At 34.6% G+C, this 23,694-nt stretch overlaps 1 protein-coding gene across 1 annotated transcript in view; it reads right to left on the minus strand.

Annotated features, from left to right (window-relative positions):
• Nucleotides 1-23,694, minus strand: part of MALRD1 (MAM and LDL receptor class A domain containing 1) — a 682,023-nt gene that overhangs the window by 460,859 nt on the left and 197,470 nt on the right. The window contains exon 19 of the mRNA XM_031652710.1: nucleotides 13,354-13,441. Within this exon, the coding sequence (XP_031508570.1) occupies nucleotides 13,354-13,441 (88 nt within the window). The remainder of the gene's footprint in view (nucleotides 1-13,353; nucleotides 13,442-23,694) is intronic.

Below are 23,694 nucleotides of genomic sequence, written 5' to 3' on the forward strand. Positions count from 1 at the left end.
AATCTGGTATTTTCCTCAAGATAGTACTTTAATTCATTAATGTTAATGTGTATATTATAATTCAGTAATTCTGAATGCTAATATTTTATTATATGAAAATATATTGTAGTTAGCCATTCTACCATTAATGATTTTGGGGTTGATTCTTCTAAGGTATTGTTTTCTCATTTTGTACATTTCTCCTTATGTATCTAGAAATGGAATTGCTTGGTCACAGGGTATGTACAATTTCAGCTTTAGGAGATAATGCCAAACTGGTTTCCGAAGTAATTCTATACTTCCCAGCAGTATATAAACATTCAAGTTGCGTTATGTACTTGCCATCCGTTTGTATATTTAGGTTTATCCATGTGTTTGCCATTTTTCATCACATCTCTGGTTTAGCTCATTTTGTTTCTGAGATTCACATTTACATAGTTCATTTGTCTGAACTGCAGAATCTGCTGCAGTGAAATAATATTTGTGTGTGTGTGTTTATATGTGTGTGTGTGTGTTATCCTTTGAATGCCATCTTAAACCTCTTTCCTGAAAATGTTTTGCTTTGCTTTAGGCTAACAATTAATAGCTTTCAGAACTCTGAAAATTATATCTGTCCTCTGACTTCTGTTCTTGCTGTTGAGAAGTGAGTCATCAGCCTAATTGTGGTTGTTTTGCAATTGACTCACTTCTGGCTCTCCTCTCCCATTTTTCTCCACCTTGTCCATCCCATATGCTCTTACTCCCTAACTCTGGCACTGGCTTTATCTTTCCATTCTATTTCTCAGTACCCTCTCTTTTTTTCTCTCACCTGGAGATTTCTCCTTTTTAAGCTCAGCTTGACATTTAAATCAATGCATGTTATGTTATATTTGACATTTCTAGGAATAAATAGTGTTACAGTTTTTAGGTTATCTGGTCTTCCATACTACTAAAACCAGTAGTCTGTTTGGTGTCTGTGTGTGTGTGTGTGTGTGTGTGTGTGTGTGTGTGTGTGTGTGTGTGTGTGAGAGAGAGAGAGAGAGAGAGAGAGAGAGAGAGAGAGAGAAACTGACTCACTGTTGCCCAGGCTGGAATGCAGTGGCGCGATCTCGGATCACTGCAACTTCTGCCTCCCAGTTCAAGTGATTCTTGTGCCTCAGCTTCCTGAGTAGCTGGGATTACAGGCGCCTACCACCATGGCCATCTAATTTTTTGTATTTTCAGTAGAGACGGGGTTTCACCATGTTGGCTAGGCTGGTCTCAAACTCCTGACCTCAGGTGATCCACTCGCCTTGGCCTCCCAAAGTCCTGGAATTACAGGCATGAGCCACTGTGCTCAGCAAAACCAGCAGTCTGAACTGCATCTTTAGTCCTGATTTCAACTTAAGTGGAAAATAACCCTTAGAGAGAAATCATGGACATAAGTTGGATGACTTGAAAGAGAGACCAATGAGTTCATACCGAGGAAAAGTAGAGACAATTCATTTTTATCTTAAAAAGGTTTCAGAGAATAAGTAAAAGAACAACTACTCTAAGCGAAAACATTGTAAGAGTTTATAATTATTAGTCCTATTCTCATTACTTCCTTATTTATTACTCCACCAGAATGAGGAAATTTTACAAACCAAGTAAGTCCAATGTCTTGCATTGAAGAGAAGAGCACTAAAAGGGCTAACTGAGAAAAGTGTTTCTCCTTCTGGAGCTGAACTTTGCAATTGGTGGTGGTTGTAACTGGGAAGATGGAGTTGCAGCTGATTTCACAGATTCTGTGATGTGGAAGTAAAACAGAATCCAGAAACATGGTCAGGCCAATTCTTCAAGTGTGACCAAGGCATGACAAGGACTGTAAGATTCCTGACAGACTCTCTGGTCCTCACACATTGTTTAGACTTTCCTCTAAGGTACATGAGGTCAAGTCATTTAACTTTGCAAGTAATTAGAAGAGTATTTTCTAAAGTATCACACTCTTAACTCAGGTGATGCTAGAAATGACTATGCAGGAAAGAGAGAGAGAAAGAGAGAGCAAGAGAGAGTGCGCAAGAGCTCCTGTCTCATTCTCTTTTTATAGGAGTACTAATCCCATCAGGAGAACCCCATCCTCATGACCTAATCTACTCCAAATTACCTCTCAAAGGCCCCACTTCCAAATACCGTCTCATTGGGGATTAAGGTTTCAATATACGAACTGTGGGGTAGGGCAAATATTCAACTTGTTGCAAAGCTTTTAGGGTTTTGTTGACCTATAATTGCTTAGAATAAGGCTAAAGTTGGTAGCAATGATAGATTTAAGTCTCTGTAAACAAAGAACACTAAAAGCTTTGCAGATGAAACAAAAATTGAAAAGATGAAATGCCTATGACTCAAGTTTGCACTCACTAAGAAGCAGAGATTAGTCTGGTTTGATCTGATCTTCTTCCACATCCCTGAGCCACAGGGGAACCAAACTACCTGCACATCTGTCATGTGGAAGATTTCATAAGTAGATGTCTCAGGCTCCAACGGGACTCAATGTTCTAAGTCCTCACTCTGTGAATTCACTGTAACAAATATGATAAACTTCAGGCTACACTAATAATATAACCTCTCTGGTGAAACAGATTTTCCAACTTGTTTTATACTAGACTCCCCCACTCCCCAACAGTCATTCCCGCGTTGATAATTAAGCAAATAAAATCAACATTTTAACATCCCTAGTCCTTGATAAATTGTTACCAACTTTAGCCATACTATCCCTGAATTGCTTAACCAATATGAATCATTGTACTTTATGTCTATCTGTAGGTAACAATGTATATGTTTTCCCTGTGACTTTTAGAGTGAAGAAATACCATCCTGGCTAACACGGTGAAACCCCGTCTCTACTGAAAATACGAAAAACTAGCCGGGCGAGGTGGCGGGCGCCTGTAGTCCCAGCTACTCGGGAGGCTGAGGCAGGAGAATGGCGAAAACCCGGGGGGGGGAGCTTGCAGTGGGCGGAGACCCGGTCACGGAACGGAAGCCGGGGCAAAAAAGCGAGACCCCCTCTAAAAAAAAAAAAAAAAAAAAAAAAAAAAAATCTAAAAGCATACTTGAAGCTTAAATGGTCTCTTTAGAAAATTTAAAATTTTTAAATATCTATAGCTTTTGGGGAATATCATACCTTTCTTCTATTTCACTTAGTACAATAACTTAGAGTTATATCCATAAGCTGAAAGAATTATGTGTAGTATGATTGTATTGAAGTGTCTATGTTAGATCTACTTTCTAGGAGAAAAGGTTTTATGAAAGCGTAGCTATTCTTTGGATACGATTATAACAACTGTGCTATAGCTGTTTGCCACAAACTATGCAATTTTTTTTTTTCTGACTCTGGTAGCCAATCAATAATTTTTGGAATAGTTTTGCTTTATAACAAAGATTCAATGACATTTTCCATCTTTACAGGTATTCTACTATATTTGAATGTGACTACAAATGACTGAAGTAGCAGATGGAAAATTTGTAAGCTGAAAACTAACCATTTAGACAACTTTCTCCATGTTTAATATTTAGCATTTCTCTCAATTAAGAGAGAATGTAAAACAATGTAAAAGTTTTAACTTATAATAGGTTAAGTGAAAAATTTGTCCAATTTTATTTTCTAGGAACACAATAAAACTGCTAATTGAACATATCACAGACTTTGGCCAATTTTTTCTTTCCTATGCATATGCCAAATCACTTTACAGATGACACCAAAGAAGCTAAAACCAAAATATTTAAGATTGCAATCACCAAGTCTCAAATTTCTTTATTTTTGTCCTGAAATCTTAAACTGCAAAACTTTCCAATAATTTGGTATTTTCTTCTGAGTCTACACCTCCTTTACAAAGTACAAAAGAAAGGCATATTTCAAAACACAGTGCTTTCACGTAATTTATTATTCTGAGACAAATGTAATGAATATACCAGACAGCATATTAGAAGATGAAAGCTGCAAATGATATCTTAAAAGTAAAGCCAACAGTATTTACACTGTTCCCCTTGCTTTTTGATTCATACTGAAACAAACATTCATCTCTGCAAAATAAAGACTTGAACACCATTTGTAAATAAAGCTGGTGAGACATTGAGGCTTATGAGAGAGGAATGCCAAAAATGTAATCAACTCAGTTCAATGACAACAACAAAATAACACATTCAATGTGTGAGGGGTAGGGGAGGACATCATAAAAATTATGTTAAGCATCCTTAAAATAGTCATCATATTTTATCAATTTTAAGGCATCATCAGTTGTACAATGTGCCACTGCTTTAGTAACAGTTATCCTGGAGAAAATAAAGTATTAATAATACCTTAAACATGGATATTCATATAATACTTACATTCTAATAACTAATCATTTTAGTAACTAACAATTCTAATGTGCATGCTGAAATCTGAAATTTTAGAAGAGAATAAAAAGCACATAAATTATTTTTTAATTTGCAGACAGTATTTTGTGATGTAGTCAATGTTTTAGTTTTCTAAATAAACCAGTTATCTCACCATTAATCCTTAGTGCAAGAAAGAAAATTCTTGCCATGTGTGTTCAGCTAAAGAAAATATACTTCTGGCCTTTCTAATGAAGGACAGAAAGAACAATGAAAAGCAAATACTTCTTTTGAGATACACACTTTTTAATATAAATGTCTCAGAGTAATTCCTAATCTAATCTAAAGATCTGATTCAAGATATAAGGAAATCTCTTTAACTCTATCATCATTCCTCACAATTGTCTCCTCAGGTAATAGCATCATTGTACAGTTATGCAAAGAACCACAGAAATGTATTACATGGCTAAGTTCCTACCATCCCTGGAAATGTAGTTAATTTCATCTAATGGACTACATTAAAAATGAGAATTTCTTTATATATTGCATATCCATTAACAAATTACTGAAGTTATAGTTATTTTTAACATTTATCTTTTAGCATTTAGAGTTATAAGTGATTTACATATTAACATTACAGTACTAGTGTGTATTCTGTATTCTGAATTTAGAGTTATTAAATATTATAAATGTAAAAAGATGTAAACTGTGAAATCAAAAACATAAATGTTGGGGTAGGAAAACGTGTAGGGTTTTTGTATGGAATTAAAATTAAGTTTTTATCAGCTTAAAATGAATTGCTATAACTATAAGCTGGCTTTTGTAAGTCTTATGTTAAACACATAGCAAAAACCTATAGTAAATACACAAAAGGTAAAGAGAAAGCAATCAAAGCGTACCACTACAGAAAATTATCACATCACAATGGAAGATAGCAAGAGAGAAAGAAGGAAACAAAAGATCTATGAAACAGCTAGAAAGGAATTTTTTAAATGGCTATAGTAAGTCCTTACCCATTAAGAATTACTTTAAGTGTAAGTAAATTACACTGTACAATCAAAAGACATAGAATGTCTTAATGGATTAAGAGGAAAAAAAGCACGATCCAACAATGTGCTGCCTACAAGAGTCTCACTTTGACTTTAAAGACAGATATACAGAAAGTGAAAGAACGAAAAACACATCCTATGCAAATGCAAACCCAAAAAGAGCACCGGAAGCCAGACTTATAAAGACAAAATATACTTTAAGTCAAAAATGGTAAAAGGAGACAAAAAAGTCATTATATAAATATATAGCAGTCAATTAATCAAGAGGATATAATTGTAAATACATATGTACTCAACATGAGAGAACCCAAATATATAGCAAATATTAATAAATCTGAAGGGAGAAAGAGACAGCAAAACAATAATAGTAAAGGACTTCAATGTCCCACTTCCAACAATGGATAGATCATACAGACAGAAAATCAATTAAGAAACATTGAACTTAAATGATACTTTAGAGCATATTGACCTAACAACAATGTACAAAACATTTCATTCAACAGCAGCAGAATACACCTTCCCAAGAGCACACAGAACATTCTCCAGGATAGATACTATGTTAGGTCACAAAACAAGCATTAACAAATAAAGAAGTCTGAAATCATACCCAGCACCTTTTCTAGCCACAACGGTATGAAACTAGAAATTAAAGACAGGGGAAAGTTGGAAAATTCACAAACACGGTAATTAAAACAACACACTCCTTAAAAACCAATAGGTCAAAGAAGAAATCAAAGTGAAATAAAAAATCTGAGATAAATGAAAATGGAAACACAACATACTAAAACTTATGGGATACAGCAATAGCAGTTCTAAGAGGAAAGTTTGTGGTACAAAATACCTAAGAAATTAAAAAAAAAAAAAAATTTAAAAATCTCAAAGAAAACATGTATCTTTATACCTCAAGGAACTTGAAAAAGAATAAGCTCCAAGTTAACAGAAAGAAGGAACTAATAAAGATCAGAGCAAAAATAATTACAATGAAGATAAGAAAAAAAAAATAGAACGATCAATGAAACTGAAAATTGATTTTTTGAGAAGATAATATTAACAACCCTTTAGGTATAAGAAAAACAGAAGACCCAAATAAATAAAATCAGAATGAGACATTAGAACTGATGCCACAGAAATACAAAGGATCATACAAGACTGCTATGAACAATTATGCTCCAAGAAATTGAATAGCATTAAAGAAATGGATAAATTCCTAGAAACATACAACCTACCAAGATGGAATCAAGGAGAAATAAAAAAATCTAAACAGATGGAATTATGAGTAATGAGACTGAATAATTAACCAAAAATCTCCCACCAAAGAAAAGTTGAGGGCCTGATGGATTCATTGCTAAATTCCACCAAATATTTAAAGAATTCATACCAATCCTTATCAAACTCTTCCAAAAACTGAAGAGGCAGAAACACTTTCAAACTCATTTTTTATGATCAGCCTGATTCCAAGCTAGAAAAGGAGACTACAAGGAAAGAAAATTACAGGCCAATATGACTGATGAATATAGATGCAAAAATCCTCAGCAAAATACTAGCAAGCTGATTTCAACAACAGTGTAAAAGAATCATATATCATGACCAAGTGGAATTTATCCCTGGGACATAAAGATGCTTCAACACATGAAAATTAATAAATGTGATACATAACATTAACAGAATGAAGTCTTAAAATCTTATGATCAGGTAAAAAAATGTAGAAAACGCATTTGACAATATTTAACATCTTTTCATGATAAAAACTCCAAACAAATTAGGAATAGAAGAAATACTCCTCAATACAGTAACAGTCTTAAAGCTTTTAACAAGTATTGGGAGGATGTGGGTAAAAGTGAACCTCTGTACAAGCCCAAAGTTAACATCACACTCAATGGTAAAAAGCTAAAAGCTTTTCCTCTAAGATCCTCAAATCTTTGTCTCTAAGACAAAAATTCATACAGAACTACAAAAGATTTCAACTAGATAAAGCAATTTTGAACAAGAAGAAAAAAACTGATGGCATCATACTTCCTGCTTTCAAATCATATTACAATGTTATAGTAATCAAAACAGCATGGTACTTGCAAAAAAGCAGAAACATGGACCAATGGAGCAAAATAGAAAGCACAGAAATAAGCCTACACATATACAGTTAAGTAATCTATAAGAAAAATGACAAGAATACACAATGGGAAAAATAATCTCTTCAATAAGCGGTGTTAAAGAAACGCAAAGCAAAATGAAATTGGGCTCTTATCTTACATCATATACAAAATCACAATGGGAGAAAGTATTTCCAAACCATATAACAGATAAGGAGCTAATATCAAACTACGTAAGAAACTTATACAACTCAACAGCAAAAACAAACAAAACAAAAAACAACAACAAATAATCCAATTTTAAGAGGGGCAAATTACCTGAATAGACTTTTTATCCAAAGAAGACATAGACAACAGGCATATGAAAAGGCACTCATTATCAGTAACGATCAGAAAAATGCAAATCAAAATTACGATGAGATATTAATTCTCATCTGTTAGGATGTCTATTGTCAAAAGTTAAAAGATAGTCAGTGTTGGTGAAGATGTGCAGAAAAGGGAACACTCATACCTGTTGGCAGGAATTTAAACTGATACAGCCATTATGAGAAACAGTATGGAGGTTGCTCCAAAAATTAAAAATGTAACTATCCACACGATCCAGCAATTCCAATTCTGGGTGTATCTCCAGAGGCAATAAAAAATCACTATTTCAAAGAGATATCTGGACTCCAATGAACTCCCATGTTCATTGCAGCCTGATTCACAAGAGCCACAATAGGGAAACAATTTACATGTATGGAGATAGATGAATGGATAAAGAAAATGTGATATATATGTACATTGGAACATTATGCAGCTTAAAAAAAAAAAGAAATCCTGTCATTATGAAATTAGAATAATGCCATGTCCATTACACTAAGTGAAATAAGACAGACACAGAAGACAAATACTGCATGATTGCACATGTAAAAGGAATCTAAAAGTTGAACTCAGAAGAGAGTAGAGAGGTAGTTAGCAGAAGTTGAGAGATGAAGGAAATGGAGATATGTTGGTAAAATGGTACAAACTTTCAGTTATCAGAAGAGTAACTTCTGGTAAGATATTGTACACTTGAAATTTGCTGAGAGTAGATTTTAAGTGCTTTTTTTTTTTTCTTTTTTCGAGAGTCTTGCTCTGTTGCCCAGGCTGGAGTGCAGTAGCGCAATCTTGGCCCACTGCAATCTCCGCTTCCCAGGTTCAAGCAATACTCCTGCTTCAGCCTCCTAAGTAGCTGGGATTACAGGTGTGTGCCACCATGCCTGGCTAACTTTTGTATTTTTAGTAGAGACCATGTTTCACCACATCAACCGGGCTGGTGTTGAACTCCCGACCTTAGGTGATCCACCCGCCTCAGCCTCCCAAAGTGCTAGGTTTACATGCGTGAGCCACCACACCCAGTCAAGTTTACTTACCACACATACAGAGGATGAGTAACTATATGAGGTTAGAGATGTGTTAATTATTAATAGTTTGATTGTGGTAACTATTTCATAATATACAGACATGTCAAAACATACCATTTTGCCAATTATATCTTAATAAAGTAGGAAAAATAAATTAACAATATTATAAAAGTATTAAAACAAAGCAGGTATAATTCATAATTGAGAAAGATTTGAAAATTAAATCAGAAACATCTATAGCTTAGAATATGAGAGAGAAGACTTGGAAGAGCAAATGATGATGTTTTAAGACAAAGTAAAAATAAACTCAGTTAAGGGCATAAAAACTACTGGGGAAAATTAATAACATATTTAGTCTAATATTTGCTTTTCATTCAAATCAATACTGTCTCGAGTCAGAGTAATGGAAAAAAGCAGGTCTGAGAAATATCTTACGATTGTAGTCAGTGGAAATTGCAACCAAACAAGCTTAAGAAGAATGTCAAAGACGACTGGAAATTCAAGCCCAGGTTGCTGGAGAACACTGCTTTCATTAAAATTACAAGGAAGGCATGAGGGGAAAAGGTTGATTTTGAAGTAACAAAGAAAAGTAAAATAATTTACTGCTCAGTCATTTTCTATAAAATAAAAGTTGTAGGTAAGATAGAAATCCACATTTTGGGGATTAGGTCAACATTTTGGTTTGTGTGTATGTGACTTTGAGTTTTTATTTATTTTTGCTTTGTTTTATTGGCCAAGGAAGAATAATGCTATAAACAAATAATAAGTTAATATTGAAAGGAAATCAATGCCCTAAGTGAAGTTACAAGCATGATTCTTACTTCACATAACATGATGCCATGAAAAAAAAAAAAAAAAAAAAAAGACTGGAAAGCATCAAGAGTAACATTTTTTGTGAAGAGCCCAATTTTTATTTTTGTTTCATCTTATGGCAAGATTACATCAAATTCCTTTATCAAACCTAAGGATTCAACAAGCCTTGTGGTTTAGACCCATAGTTTATTTTGTTACAAAGCCAATGCAAAAAACACACAGTTCATACAGTTTTTAAAGTTTTTTAATTTTCTTCCAAAACTTGAAACAGCAAATTGGGACTAACACTCTGTAACTGATATTTCACATCTGTGTCTGTACCTCTAGTAGCTATTTTACCTCTCCTTGGAACTGTGAGCCACAGAATGGATTTAGCAGGATAATCAGGGCAACAACAGTTTCAATGGTGACTCACGTTTCTTTTCTGTATTCTCTTTTTGGTCTCTTCTGCCTCTGAGGTCACAGTGATTCTCTCTAATCTCAGATTTGGGGGCAATGTGGGGGAAGCCCTGGCCATTGAAATCAGACCAGCTTAGGTAAAATCACAATCCAATCCCTAATTTGGTATTCTCATCCAGGCTACTTACGCTCTTTAAGTTTAATGTTTCATATTTGTAAATTGGAGATTGTAGCCTCTTCCTTGCAGATTTGATGAGCAGTGTAACACTAGTGGTGAACACTATGGTCCCAAGAGGCAGTCACTGTGTTCTGCCACTTTACAGCTAGGTACCCTTGAGCAGGTTATCTCCTTTTCAATTTCCTCTATAAAATTGGTATAATAAAGGCATTAATCCTACTCCATATACAACATCTATTCACCTATGTTGGACCAGGCACTCTTCTAGACTCTCTAAACATTGTAAGATTACGTAAGATAAAATACGCATGAGTGACCAGTTGTAATACTGTCCCTACATACCACCTCCCTTTCTTGTAAAGATTTTCTCTCTCTCCTACCCTTGCTGAGCTCCCTGGAGGTGGAAAATACTTCTCTGCCCCATTGTTAGGCTCTGATCAATGGATAATGAACATGAACAGACACAATGAGATGTATACCATGTCCCAATAGAAATTTCAAATACACTTTTTTTCCCCATCCTCTATGAAATGTGTCAAATAGGGACTTGGTCTTTTAGCCAGGGTCTCAGAGAGATAGGACCACATGAAACAGAGACACATAGCTAAGAGCTACATAAAACTACACAGAGCTATGATTAGGATCTATCTGTCTGTGTATCTGTGTCTTTGCTCTTATTCTCTATGCCAACCCACACGCTTGAGAGCAAGAAATAAATGCAGTCATAAGCTACTGAGACCTGGCTTTCAACAAAAGCTGACTGATATATAATATAGTCTCTGGCACACAGAAATATTTAATGTTTTAGCAATAATATTAAAACTAAACTAAAATACATAACAAGAGTACATAAAACATCTAAAATTACTGACATTCCTCTATCTACTTATCCATCCAACAAATATTTGTTGAGTACTAGTATGTGTCAGATACTGTTGTAGGTGTTGGAGATGAAATAATGAAGAGGTAATACACCTGCTCTCATGCAACTAACATCAATATGGGGGAAAATATAAATTTAACTATAAGGGTGATATGTGTTATGGAGAAAAATAACACCAGGAATATAAATAGAAAATGCCAGATAAGAAACTGTGTGTGTGTGTGTGTGTTCAGAGGAGGTTTCCCTGAAGAAACTCTGGCAGAGACCAGAAGGAAGTAAGGGAGGGAGTCAGATAGACATCTGTAGGAAACCTGTTCCAGGAACAGGGAAAAGTAGATGGAAAAGTCCCAACCATATGATACGGTTTGGCTGTGTCCCTACCCAAATCTCATCTTGAATTATAGCTCCCATAATTCCCACATGTCATGGGAGGACCCATTGAGAGGTAACTGAATCACCCTACACTGTTCTTATGAAAGTGAATAAGTCTTACAAGATTTGATGGTTTTATAAAGGGGAGTTCTCCTGCACACACTCTCTTTGCCTGCACCATGTAAGATGTGACTTTGCTCCTCCTTCACCTTCTGCCATGATTGTGAGGCCTTCCTAGCCATGTAGAACGGAGTCAATTAAACCACCTTTCTTTATAAATTACCCAGTCACAGGTATGTCTTTATTAGCAGTGTGAGAATGGACTAATACACCATAAATTGGCTGCAGTACTTAAGAATTAGCTAAGAGGCCTTTGTAGTAGGGAATAGTGAATGAGATATACACTGATGAAAGGTGAATTCAAGAGGTATAAGGGGTTATTCATTTATTCCTTGGAAGCTATCATTAGTTTAAGATTTGCTCTGAATGAGACAGAGTCATAGGAATTCTGACAATTGAATGACCTAATCTCATCTAAGTTTGAAAAGGAACATGTGGGCTGCTGTTTTCAGAATATAGCGCACAAGGGTAGGAGCAGAGAGATCATTTAAAAAGCAATTGCAATAATCCATGCATAGACACTGGTTGCTTGGACCAAGGGGGAAGTGGTGAGGGCAATGAGGAGTGAATTCTAAACTGAGTTTGTTAATATAAATCAGATTTGTTAATATGGAATAAGCAGCTAGACATAAACTGTCATTTGCTGAGATAGGGAGGTATGCAGGAATGGCAAGATTGAGAGGCAACTGGTAATCAGGAATTCACTTTTAGGCCTTGAGAGGTAAGGGTAAATTTGTTCAATTCTGCCTCTTGTTTTACTGGCCTTCAAGAGAAGTATTTGGCTGTCTCTAGAGTTCTATGAAAATCATGACACAGAGTGGTGACACCAACAGATCCTGTTAGGACGCTGAGTGGTGGGTAGGATCAGAGCTGTGTCACATAGCTACAACTGAAAATATTGGAATTGGCCCCATCCCCTGACTGACTCTGCCTGGGATGGAGCTGGTGCTGCGCTGACCAATGAGGCTAAGATGACAGAGCGGGGATGGATGTTAAGTTTTCAGCAATTGAGAATGTTGTTGGAATCCAGCCTCTGATCACTCCAGGGAGGAGATCATGTTCCCTCTTATCGTGCACTTTAAGAGTTCTCAGTCTGAGTGCCAAACTCCATTAGTTTAATACCCAGTCTTCTTAGATCACTATGTACTTCCCAGAATGGGTTTCTCCTCATAACACTATTCGAGGCCTGGGTTGTGTTTATTTTAGGTTATTTTCTATTATTATCTTTAAGATGCCTACTAGACATCCAGGTTAAGCTGTTGAGTAGGTAGTTAGTATATGAGTCTGGAGTTCAGGGGAAAGTTTGAAAATGGATACATAAATCTGGAAAATATGTCATTTATGTCATTTTAATAGACATAAATCTATAATATAGTGAGATGGTTGACAACAATCCTTAGAAATATTTAAAGTGTTTCCAGAGAGTAAACTGAGAGGTTAATAAAGTATCCAATACAATGTAAATATAAGGCAAATGGTTGGGTTATTATAACTCCTTAAATAGAATCACATTTTAAATTCAGACATGATTTTCTAGTATTTTGCATGTGATAAGACATAGACATACGTGATTCAAACAGCTTCACTATGTTTGACACTTTAAAACTAATTACTAGCAAGGATCTAAAAATATCTTTTCCAGAGTTAATAGATTTGAGAAAAAGAATAAAAGCAAGGTCATGTTGGAAATTTTGTAGAAATGAAATATTGATTTCCTTGGAAGTTTTCCAAGTAAACAGATTCAGAGATAACTCCAAAGTTAAAAATTCTCCCTTACCAGGGTAGAGGGTGCAGTCCAGGAATGACAGATCATCAATCGCAATATCTCCAGTGAAGCCATCTCCCACTGAAGCCTCCACCAATATCTTAAATAAATAAATAAATAAATAAATAAATCTAAAAAAAAAAGAAGAAGAAGAAGAAATGTGTTTATGTGGTAAGGGAAATTTACAGAATGGATGAAGAGGAATTTAGAATTTACCCAAATATAACCTTCCGTGCCATTAAAAAATTACTTTGCAGTAGTCTCCATAAGTGGTCATCTTGCCTTGAATAATTCTAGTAACAGAAACCTCCATACTTCACTGAGCCTGTTAGACTCATGGAGCTCATTGCCTTTCTGATGAGTTTCCATTTTTGAAATTTCAGCATATTAGATTAATATCCACTGCCCTACAACTTTCAGCCATTAGTTCTAGATTTGTGTAGTTTTCTTCTGGTCCTTTAAGTATTTGAAGGCAAATAATTGTCCCCTGATCCCCCTGGGTCATCTATTTCCCAAGTTAAACCTCTTCATCTTCCTAGAAACCCAATTTTCTACCAGAGTTACTTGCTAGGATATACATTTTTAAGGGCTTTAAAATGTTTCTCACATGACACTGATTCTGTAACACTTTATTAAATTGGCTAATCATGATTAGATCTCCTTCAGGACTACATTAATCACAGTGAAGTCAGATGACATTTGTGCCGCTACAGGAGCTGCAGTTCCACCAAAACTTAGTAAAATACGAAATATCACATATAGACAAACCACTGTAGTATATGGTAGATTGTGATTAGGGTTGAGATTTACTGTAATAGAATTAATCATGATGAATTATTTTAATACTTATGCAAATGCATTGCATGCTTACTAGGAATCCCAGCATAATTTAATAATAAAGAACTTCTAGCAAACTCAAACTTAGAAAAATACATTATGTTTTCCCATCATTATACAAACATATGTTTTCATTTCATTTTCCTCACAAATGTTATATGTGGGAGTTGAAGTTTTACTTTTCAAGTTCTATCCTTCATTCAAAGTTACCACATACATTATTTGTTGACATTCTCCTTGAGAAAGAAAGTTTTAAAAGGTCAAATTGCTGACCTCAAACCTCATAACACTTTCCCCAACTTTCTACTCTTTCTTGAGGTCTACCAGGATTTTCTCCCTGATTTGTCACTAAGGAAATTAATTAATTTGGGAAATCTTTCTGCATAGAACTAGTGGGCAAAGATAGTCCACCTAACATTGTTTGAACAACATTTAATGGTGTTATACAGGAAGTGTCCTGCTGTTTTACAATGAGTCTCTCCAAACATAAAAATGCATCCTTTTTCCCACCATCATCATGAATGAAAGGCATTATAGGAAGAGAAAACAAAAATGTGTAAAGAATATTTAGTACAAAATCATACAATTAATTTCCATAAACCTAAACTAGCAGACAGAATTTGAAAGAACATACTACAGAAAAACATTTTCTGTTTTATTTTTAAAAATAGAGTTGGCTGAACAATTGGTGAAAAGGTACAAATACAAATTAATCACTAATAAATGTCCTGTACTGATACATGCAAATCCCACTGCAATACAACAAAGAATATGCTAACAAATGGCTTAGAAGAAACAGCAAGATAAAGAAGAAACCAGGGTAAATAAAAATAAATACTATTGACTTGGTCTTACTCCTCATGATTATCATTACCTTATTAATAAGAAGGCATAGAAAATTGGTATTAACATCCCACTTCACAGAGAGTGAGGTTGTTGTAAATATAAGTAGCTGTAAACCAACTTTAGGGGTATATACACATTCATAGCTCCATTCTGGTGTTCGGAGTCAATTGTTTCAAGATGTTTTTATTGTCTTTATATAGTCACAAATTAAATAATTGACTATCTATGAAAACTTCAGACAAAATTCTGTAACCCAGAGAGGGCCGTAACATGCTAGAGAATGTGATTTGCACAAGGCATTTTTCTTTTGGAATTTACTTGATGTTGCATGAGAAGTATTTTAATATTGTTCCTGTCTGCATTCAAAGCCAATGGGAGGACACAGAAACAATCCAAGACAGAAGACAGTTTGGTTTTGCTCTAATACACAACTTAATCATAATTTTTACCAAAATATCTTCAATTTGCTAACCCCTAAATGTTAGCATTCTTGAGAATTAATGAACAATAGTTACAATTTGAGATACCAAACTTGTCCATTTGTATGATAGTCTCAATCTCTTTTGAATATTTAAGAAAAGCATTTTTAAAAGACTTTTTGATAATAATCACACCTCAGGAAAAAGTTATGACTGTTAAAGTTTAACCCTACTTTAACCCTATATTTAATTTAGTCTTGCAAAAAAGCTTGGTAAATTATTCTAAAATACTAATCCTAAGAAAATGACCACAAGAAGTATAAACCCAAATGCCTCTATTATGAAAATGTCACTTTCATTTATGATGTTTTTTTCCCCCAGAATGAATAGAAGATTATCAAAACACAAGCATTATACATTGTATGTAAGATAGTATTGCTATTCTGGAAATTAGGGAAGCCAAATTTTACTCCTAAGTCCCATCAGTACCTTATGGAGTGCCTCAAAAGACAACTGAAAATCCAGTTTAGTTTAAATGACCTGCCTTATCTGTACAGGTCAATTCTACTAATATTGGAACTATCATCGTCTTGGAAATGTTATGAAGTGAACCAGCTCATCCAAGTTGTTCTTTGCATGGGCTGCCACCTGCTCCAAGTAAAGACAGACTGGCCTTGCCAACCACATAGGAACTTTGAGGTTTAAACATTAACAAGGCTCTAGCAACTTTCCTGAACTCATCCTTCTATATATTTAGGAAACTCTGAATGACTGACCAAAAATTTTAAATGATATGGAAATGATTGTCCTCACACACAAACACATGTTTTAGGCTCCATTAACTCATAAGAGAAACTGAATTAATTCAACCTGCTGCTTACTGTCCCTTTAGCCATCATGGATTTGTAAAATGTTACACAATTCCAATACAACATATCAGTTTTTTGGTATGTTTTATAACTATAATGTATTTTCAGATACATTATAAATTTATAAATTTTAAACAAGAATTTCTGTCTCAAATATATTTTATATAAAGATGCATTATATTTAAGGCAGAAATTCCAGTTTAAAATTTATAAAAAGCACATATTCTCTGTATAGCAACTGGGACTCCAATGCATTCCTGATGAGAATCCTAAATGGCACAGCCATAATCATACAACTAATTTGGCAGGTTCTTATAAAATTAAACATACACTTTCAAATGACATGGCAATGAACATGTAAGTATTTCTTTATTCAAGATAAATGAAGACATGTCTAAACAAGAACCCATTAATAAGGTTTATACGGCTTTATTAATAATCTCCAAAAGCTCAAATCAATCCAAATATCTCCCAACTGGTAAGCAGACAAGCAAATTGCAGTACATTCATACAATAGAATACCACTCAGCAACAAAAAGGAACAGTGATGTGTGCAACAACAGCTGTGAACCTCAAAAGCATTATAGTAAGTGAAAGAAGCCAGACTCAAAAGCCTGTATCATTTATCAACTGCTTTTATGCCGTTTTAGAAAAGTTAGAATTATTGGTGTATTAGACTACTCTCATGCTGGTATAAAGAACTGTCTAAGACTGGGTAATTTGCAAAGAAAAGAGGTTTAACTGACTCACAGTTCTGTAGGTTTGGGGAGGCCTCAAGAAACTTACAATCGTGACAGAAGGGGAAGATAACATGGTGACAGGAGAGAGAATGAGACCCGAGCAAAGGGTGAAACCCCTTATAAAACCATCAGATCTTGTGAGAATAGTATGGAGGAAACCACCCTCATATCTCCACCTGGTCCCACCCTTGACCCATGGTGATTATTACAATTCAAGGTGAGATTTGGATGGGGACACAGAGCCAAACCCTATCAATTAGGAAAGAAATCAGATTTGTGTTGACAGAAGCTGCGGGTATAAAAGGAGGAGATTGACTATATCAGGAAATGGAAGATTTGGGGGAATGGAGGAGATATACTCTATTTTGGTTGTGGCGGTTGCTTACACAACTGTATACAGTTGACTCTTAAACAACATGAGTTTGAACTGCCTTGGTCCACTTATGTGTGGCTTATTTTAAACCACACACAATAAAAAATATTTGTGGCTGTGAAAGATGTGTATACAGAGGGCCAACACTTTGTTCCCAGTGCAGGACTTGAGTATGTACTGATTTAGTTATATGGGGGCAGTCCTGGAGCTGATGCTCTGAATCCCAAAAGACAACTGTACATTTGTTGAAATTCATAGAACTGCTCACCTAAACAGGATAAAATTGACCTTTAAATCATATCTCAATAAACAAATACAAAGCATTTATTCTATATCTATTGCCATAAGTCATCAATGTGTCTATTACTTTCACTTTTTTCTCAAATGCTAATTTAATGTGTGGCATTTTATAACAATAAATTACATATAGTAATCTCAAGAATCTCAATCTATTATTCAATTTGGCTATAAACAATCTTCTCTGGCTATCCACTTATAATTTCCTAGAGGAAAAATATTTACACTCTTTCTTATACTTCTTAATGACATCCACTTATTTTTCACTGGATTTTCCAATAATTAAAAATGCACAAACAGAATGAAAGGCATTACATGAAGCTCTCTTTTAGCCCATTTTTACACCTGACTAAGGTGTTAAGTAAACTCTTATAAACACATCCAGACAACTATCTAATATTTAACCACACAACCTACAATTCTTGGGAACTTTTAGAAAGTCACCTTAGAACTGCAAACTTTTTAGGTCAATACTGAGGGAAATATTTGCTGGATACAATTTATATTGGTTTTTAAATCATCTTTGCAATTGTTTACATAACCCTGAAACCAATCTCTATGAAATAAAACTCAGATTTGGCCTGACAAATTTTATGACTCTAACTCTGTGGCTGACTCTATCACATACACAAGACTGCAGAATAATTGGAGTTTCTCAATTACTATAGTAGACATATGAAAACCATTTATCATAAAACAAGAGCCATAAGTGCCATATTAAAACTGTGTGAGAAACTGGGCGCAGGAATGGATAATAGTAATAACATTGTGGCAACAGTAGAGACAAAATAAAATGCTGGGATAGATAAGTAGTCAAGAACTATAAGAGGATTACTGACCGAAAAATATGATGTCTACCAAATCTATGTTCTTATTTTGGGAAACAAAATCATGACAAAATTTATGTTGATCTTTTGGCATTACATTGTATTTCTTCTTAGCTAACGTCTGGCTTATAGCTTGCTGAGAATTTTTGATTCAAAAAAGAAAAATGAGTGCCTACTTAGGCATTGTGCCAACTGATCCCATAGTTACCAAGAAGAAATAAATTCATCCCCATCCTGACTATCTCACCATTTACGACAGAGAAGACTAAATGGTGGCCCTTGGGCTGAACTCAGTCCATAACAGTTTAGCTTAACTCCATCAGTGTTCTTGAGTCAGACTGGTTGCCAATATTTTAAAAGTAGGGTATCTCACAAGAAGACATTGCTCCTCAGCTGCTGCAGACACTAGTCTACCCTATTATGCACCCACATCAAGGTTGTCAGTTGCCATTCATTATTTTAAACCTCACCTACTGTATTAGTTCATTTTCACATTGCTGTAAAGAACTGAGACTGGGTAATCTATAAAGAAAAGAGGTTTCATCAATTCACAGTTCCACAGGCTGTACAGGAAGCATGCCTTGGGAGGCCTCAGGAAACTTACAACCATGGCAGAAGGCAAAGGGAAGCCAGAATTTCCTACATGGCTGGAGTAGGAGGAAGAGAATGAAGGGGAAAGGGGGAAAGTGTGACACACTTTTAAATAACCATATCTCATGAGAATTCCCTCATTATCATGAGAACAGTAAGGGGAAATCCCACCCCCATGATCCAATCACCTCCCACCAGTCCCACTCCCAACACTGGGGATTAAAAATCAACATGAGATTTAGGTGGGGACACAGAGCCAAACCGTATCACCTACTTTTTTAAATTAATGTCCCATGCCTGGTTCCCATTGGGTTTGCCAGTCCTTGTGCAGTTTAAGGCAGAAAGAATGAAGGGCCTGAGATTTTACCCTACTTGGAAGCTAATGAGTTAATCTGCCATTATATATATATATATATATATATTACAGAAAAGACGAGAAAAAGCAACAGCCAGAGAAGTACCTTCCATTTCCACAGGGCAACATGAGGAGGCCTGGATGTTTACCTGCATGTGACACAGTCACACCCATAGGAGAGGAATCCAAAATGAGGAGACTGTAGCTGGAATAGGCTGCTGGCAAGTCTGCCCATTCTCCCCTCCAGAGAAAGAGAGGTGGCAAGGAGAGCTTATTTTTACTCTGGAATGTAAGCAAATGTCTCAAGGTAAAGACCATTTAAATATGCCCTTTGCTCAAAGGCTGAACTGTGCCAAACAGAAGAAATCCATGGAGAATTATCTCCAAACAGCGCAGTTGGATGGTGCTGCATGGTTGAAATATTTCATTTTTGGAAGCATTATGATCCCTTAATTGTCTTCTAATATATCTGCACATTGGAATGGTTAAATCAACTCAGCCTCCCTTCCCCTAATAAAATGTCTCATTTTATACTCTTCTGAAGGAAGGAGTCTCATTTGTTAGTGTCTTCCAGATTCGACCACCCACCTGTCGCTTGCCCACAAAATCTTTTCCCATCAAGGCCTCTGCTGTGTTGAGGGCAGAGAGTAAATAATAACAATATTAAAACAGAAATCAAAAAAGGTTTAAGAAATTGGGTCATTCAAAACCTCAGACATGTTTTTTTACTTACATAGAATTCTTTCTGCTAATCTTACTGAGTGAAAGAGAATCCGCACATTGAGAGGGAGAAAGAGGGAGGATGTGGGGAGCTGATCTTTATTTGAAATGTAAACAAATGTCTTACATTACACATATCATCACACATATCATCTCTAAGTATTCAAGTCATATGAGATTAATTTGCTTTTTGCGGTTTTTAAAGGATTCACAAACCACAAAGTTCATTTCAGTTCCATTTTCCTCTGTGTGTTTTTAGACGTAGAGTCACATTTCTGTTTTTGCCTCCAATACATAACAATGCCTTCCTGAAACCTGTCTAAGTAAATTTTAAGAAGAATAAATGTTGATCATCTTGAAATTAGTTTGCTACTTGAAACTCTGCACACTCATATGCTATTTTAAAATACCCTCAGAGAACCCATATACCCTGTAACCCACTTCTCATCTCATATATTATTTGAATGAGGACAAATCAGTTTCAGTTTTTCCAATCCTAAAAATTATATGGAACCTATTTGACTAAAGGTTACAAAGGATTTAATTTAAAAAGGTCCAGTTGATACTCAAGAAAAAGGTGAAGACGGTTCAGAGTTATTGATTAAAATTTTCAGTAAAAGTTATTATTATTTAAAAATGACCTAATAAGGTATAATAAGATTTTAACAGAATATAATGTAATACTGTCCAATCAATAGGCTCACACATGCCAAAATTAAATTCTTATTTAGGAAGCATAGTTTTAAAATTATTAAATGTTATTTTTTCCCATCAACAGACTAAATTTTTTATCTTCCATACCATTAAAGGTATTTTTAAAGAAAAGGGTTGAACTCTAATTTATTATTTTTAATATACGAGTATTTTTACAAAAATCATAAGCCTTTCATTCTCTTTGTAAAAGGAGACACCAAATCCCATTTTTACCGCTATTTTTATGTTTCTATGTAGCAGCTTAACACTGATGCAGACCTAATGCAGAAATAAAAAAAACAATGATAGATTTAAACCCTACTTAAACCTTAACTAACCCACATTTGTCTTTTGTTCTAGCTCAATGTCCCATATACCCACCCATTAGTTACTGTGAATTAGAAATTCTATCTGAAGTTCCAGGTTAGATGTTACTTCCTCAGAGAAGCCTTCATTGACCACTCAAGGTGAGGTTATTTTCTTTTTATTTTTACAAACTTCTCATAGTTGATAATCACATAAGTATTTGTGCGTTTAGTGTTTGTCTTCCCTATGAGACTTTAAGGACAACCTCCAGGAGGGACACTGAAGGACACAAGGGCTGCAAACACAGCATCCAGCACAGTAACTAGCACATTATAAGCTCTCAATGTATTTTAAGGAAAAATGAAACTTCTTTCAACTAAAACTGTTGGTGTTACACTTGGTGCCATGCCATATCCCACCTGTTTTACATAACATAAAACTATCGAAAAAACAAATATGTGCCAAAGACACTGATTACCTTAATATTTCACACTACTATCTAAACTGCTGACAAATCCTGCATCCTTTTGCTTTGAAACCGTGTCTTTCTCTTCCTTACACAGCCTAGTTCCTGAATTCCAATTCGACTTCTACCTACATTTATACAGTTTTGTCATGACCATCCTCCTTTTACCATTCCCCAACTTATGCCTGCATTTCCAAGTCCTTTCCTTCAATCTTCAGTTATTTATCAAGCATCACTTTCTATCTGGAGTAATATCAATGTCATTTGTTAGATGAATTAAAATACATACACACACATACATATGTGTGTGCATATATGTTTTAATTTATATTATATAGAATTATATTTAATAATACATAATATATAATTCATATAAAATAATATATAATATAAATTAAAACATATATACACATATAAGATATACATGTATATGTTATATATCTGATATACATGTATATCATATATGTTACATATCTGTATAATAGCTATTAGTTGTGGCCAGTCTTACAACATATTTTTTTAAATCTATAATTTTAACACTAAATGGGTCCATAGAGAACATTTAGAATCTAAAATTCTTATTTTACATTTGAATAAATGAGAACCACAAAATTTAAGTAACTCATCCATAGGCCCATAGAAACACCATTGGTTAAATGATGTCCAAACAGTCAAAGAGTCTAATTCTTGACTGGTTTAAAAGGTCCAAATGATTCAAATTTTTACTTTCACTTTCTCTTTTACTAGGCTTCTTAGCTTTTTTTACTGATCACATAGTCACTAATAGGTGTTAAATGACAGAGGAAGCTATACAAATAATACAAAACCAATTTAGACAGTTATTTATATTTAAATAACTATTCTTACTATAAAATTTTAACATCTACCAAGTGGTTAGCATTATAATAATAATATAACATTTTCTACATGTGTCACACTTTATTTTTTTTTTCATGGCACCTTAATATTCATTATGTAACTGACCTTGGACCCTTACAAGAGGAGCAAGCTCTGTAAAATAAATGTTTTTCCAAAATAAACACTTTTTTCAATTTAGATTTTAAAATCTCATTTTAGTGAAAATAATAACTGCTTTTGAAACTATCAGATTAAATTAAATTTGGCTTAAAGCTTCCTCCATACTTAGTACCTTAGTACTTTGAATCCCTACATAACAAACAGCAACCTAACTTATTATGTAAACAACCTGCAATTAACTAAGAGTATACTCTCATAGCCCAGTGTCAATCACAGCAGCCAAACTTCAGCACAAATGATTAGACCATGTCCATATAAAGCAAATGCGTTATCACACCATGCTCAAATAAGGCAAATGCTGAGCTCTAAGCAATCAAGCTGTTTGTGTATGTCACTTCTTTTTTCTGTCTACAAGTACTGCCTGCCCATGTTACTGGGTGGAGCTCTCTGAACTGCTCCTGGTTCTGAGTGCTGCCCAATTCATGAATCTTTCCTTCCTCAATTAAATTATGTTAAATTTAATGTGGGTAAAGTTTTTATTTTAACAAAAACCAATGCTGTTAATAATATTTTCTTCTTTAAAATTAGAGTATTTCATTTGAAATGTAACTTTAAAGTTTTTTATTGTCAAGTTCTTGTCCACTTTGTAATTGCTCTTCAAATTTGACATCCTTGAAAATAAAAATATAATGTTAATGCTATCTTTTTTAATACTTACACATGGAAATTCTTTGGTGTCACCTAAGCCACTGATTCCCAAAATGGTATTTGAGGGTATGGTGAACATTAACTGTGACATAATGTGTACATTATAATGTAGTTCGGGAGTGGGGGAATTTAGCTCATCAAAGTCTGTAATTTAACATACATTTCTCCTCACAATAAGGCTAATATATATAACAGACCTTACAAGACCAAAGAATCATAAGAACACAGGAATATTCATAAATGTTGCAAACCCTTTAACATAGAAACTAAACATCACTCCTTAACTACTTGAAAAAAAATAGATAATTTTAATTCTAGAAATCTAGAG

Source organism: Papio anubis, chromosome 11 (genome assembly GCF_008728515.1).
Source record: "Papio anubis isolate 15944 chromosome 11, Panubis1.0, whole genome shotgun sequence".
NCBI lineage: Eukaryota > Metazoa > Chordata > Mammalia > Primates > Cercopithecidae > Papio > Papio anubis.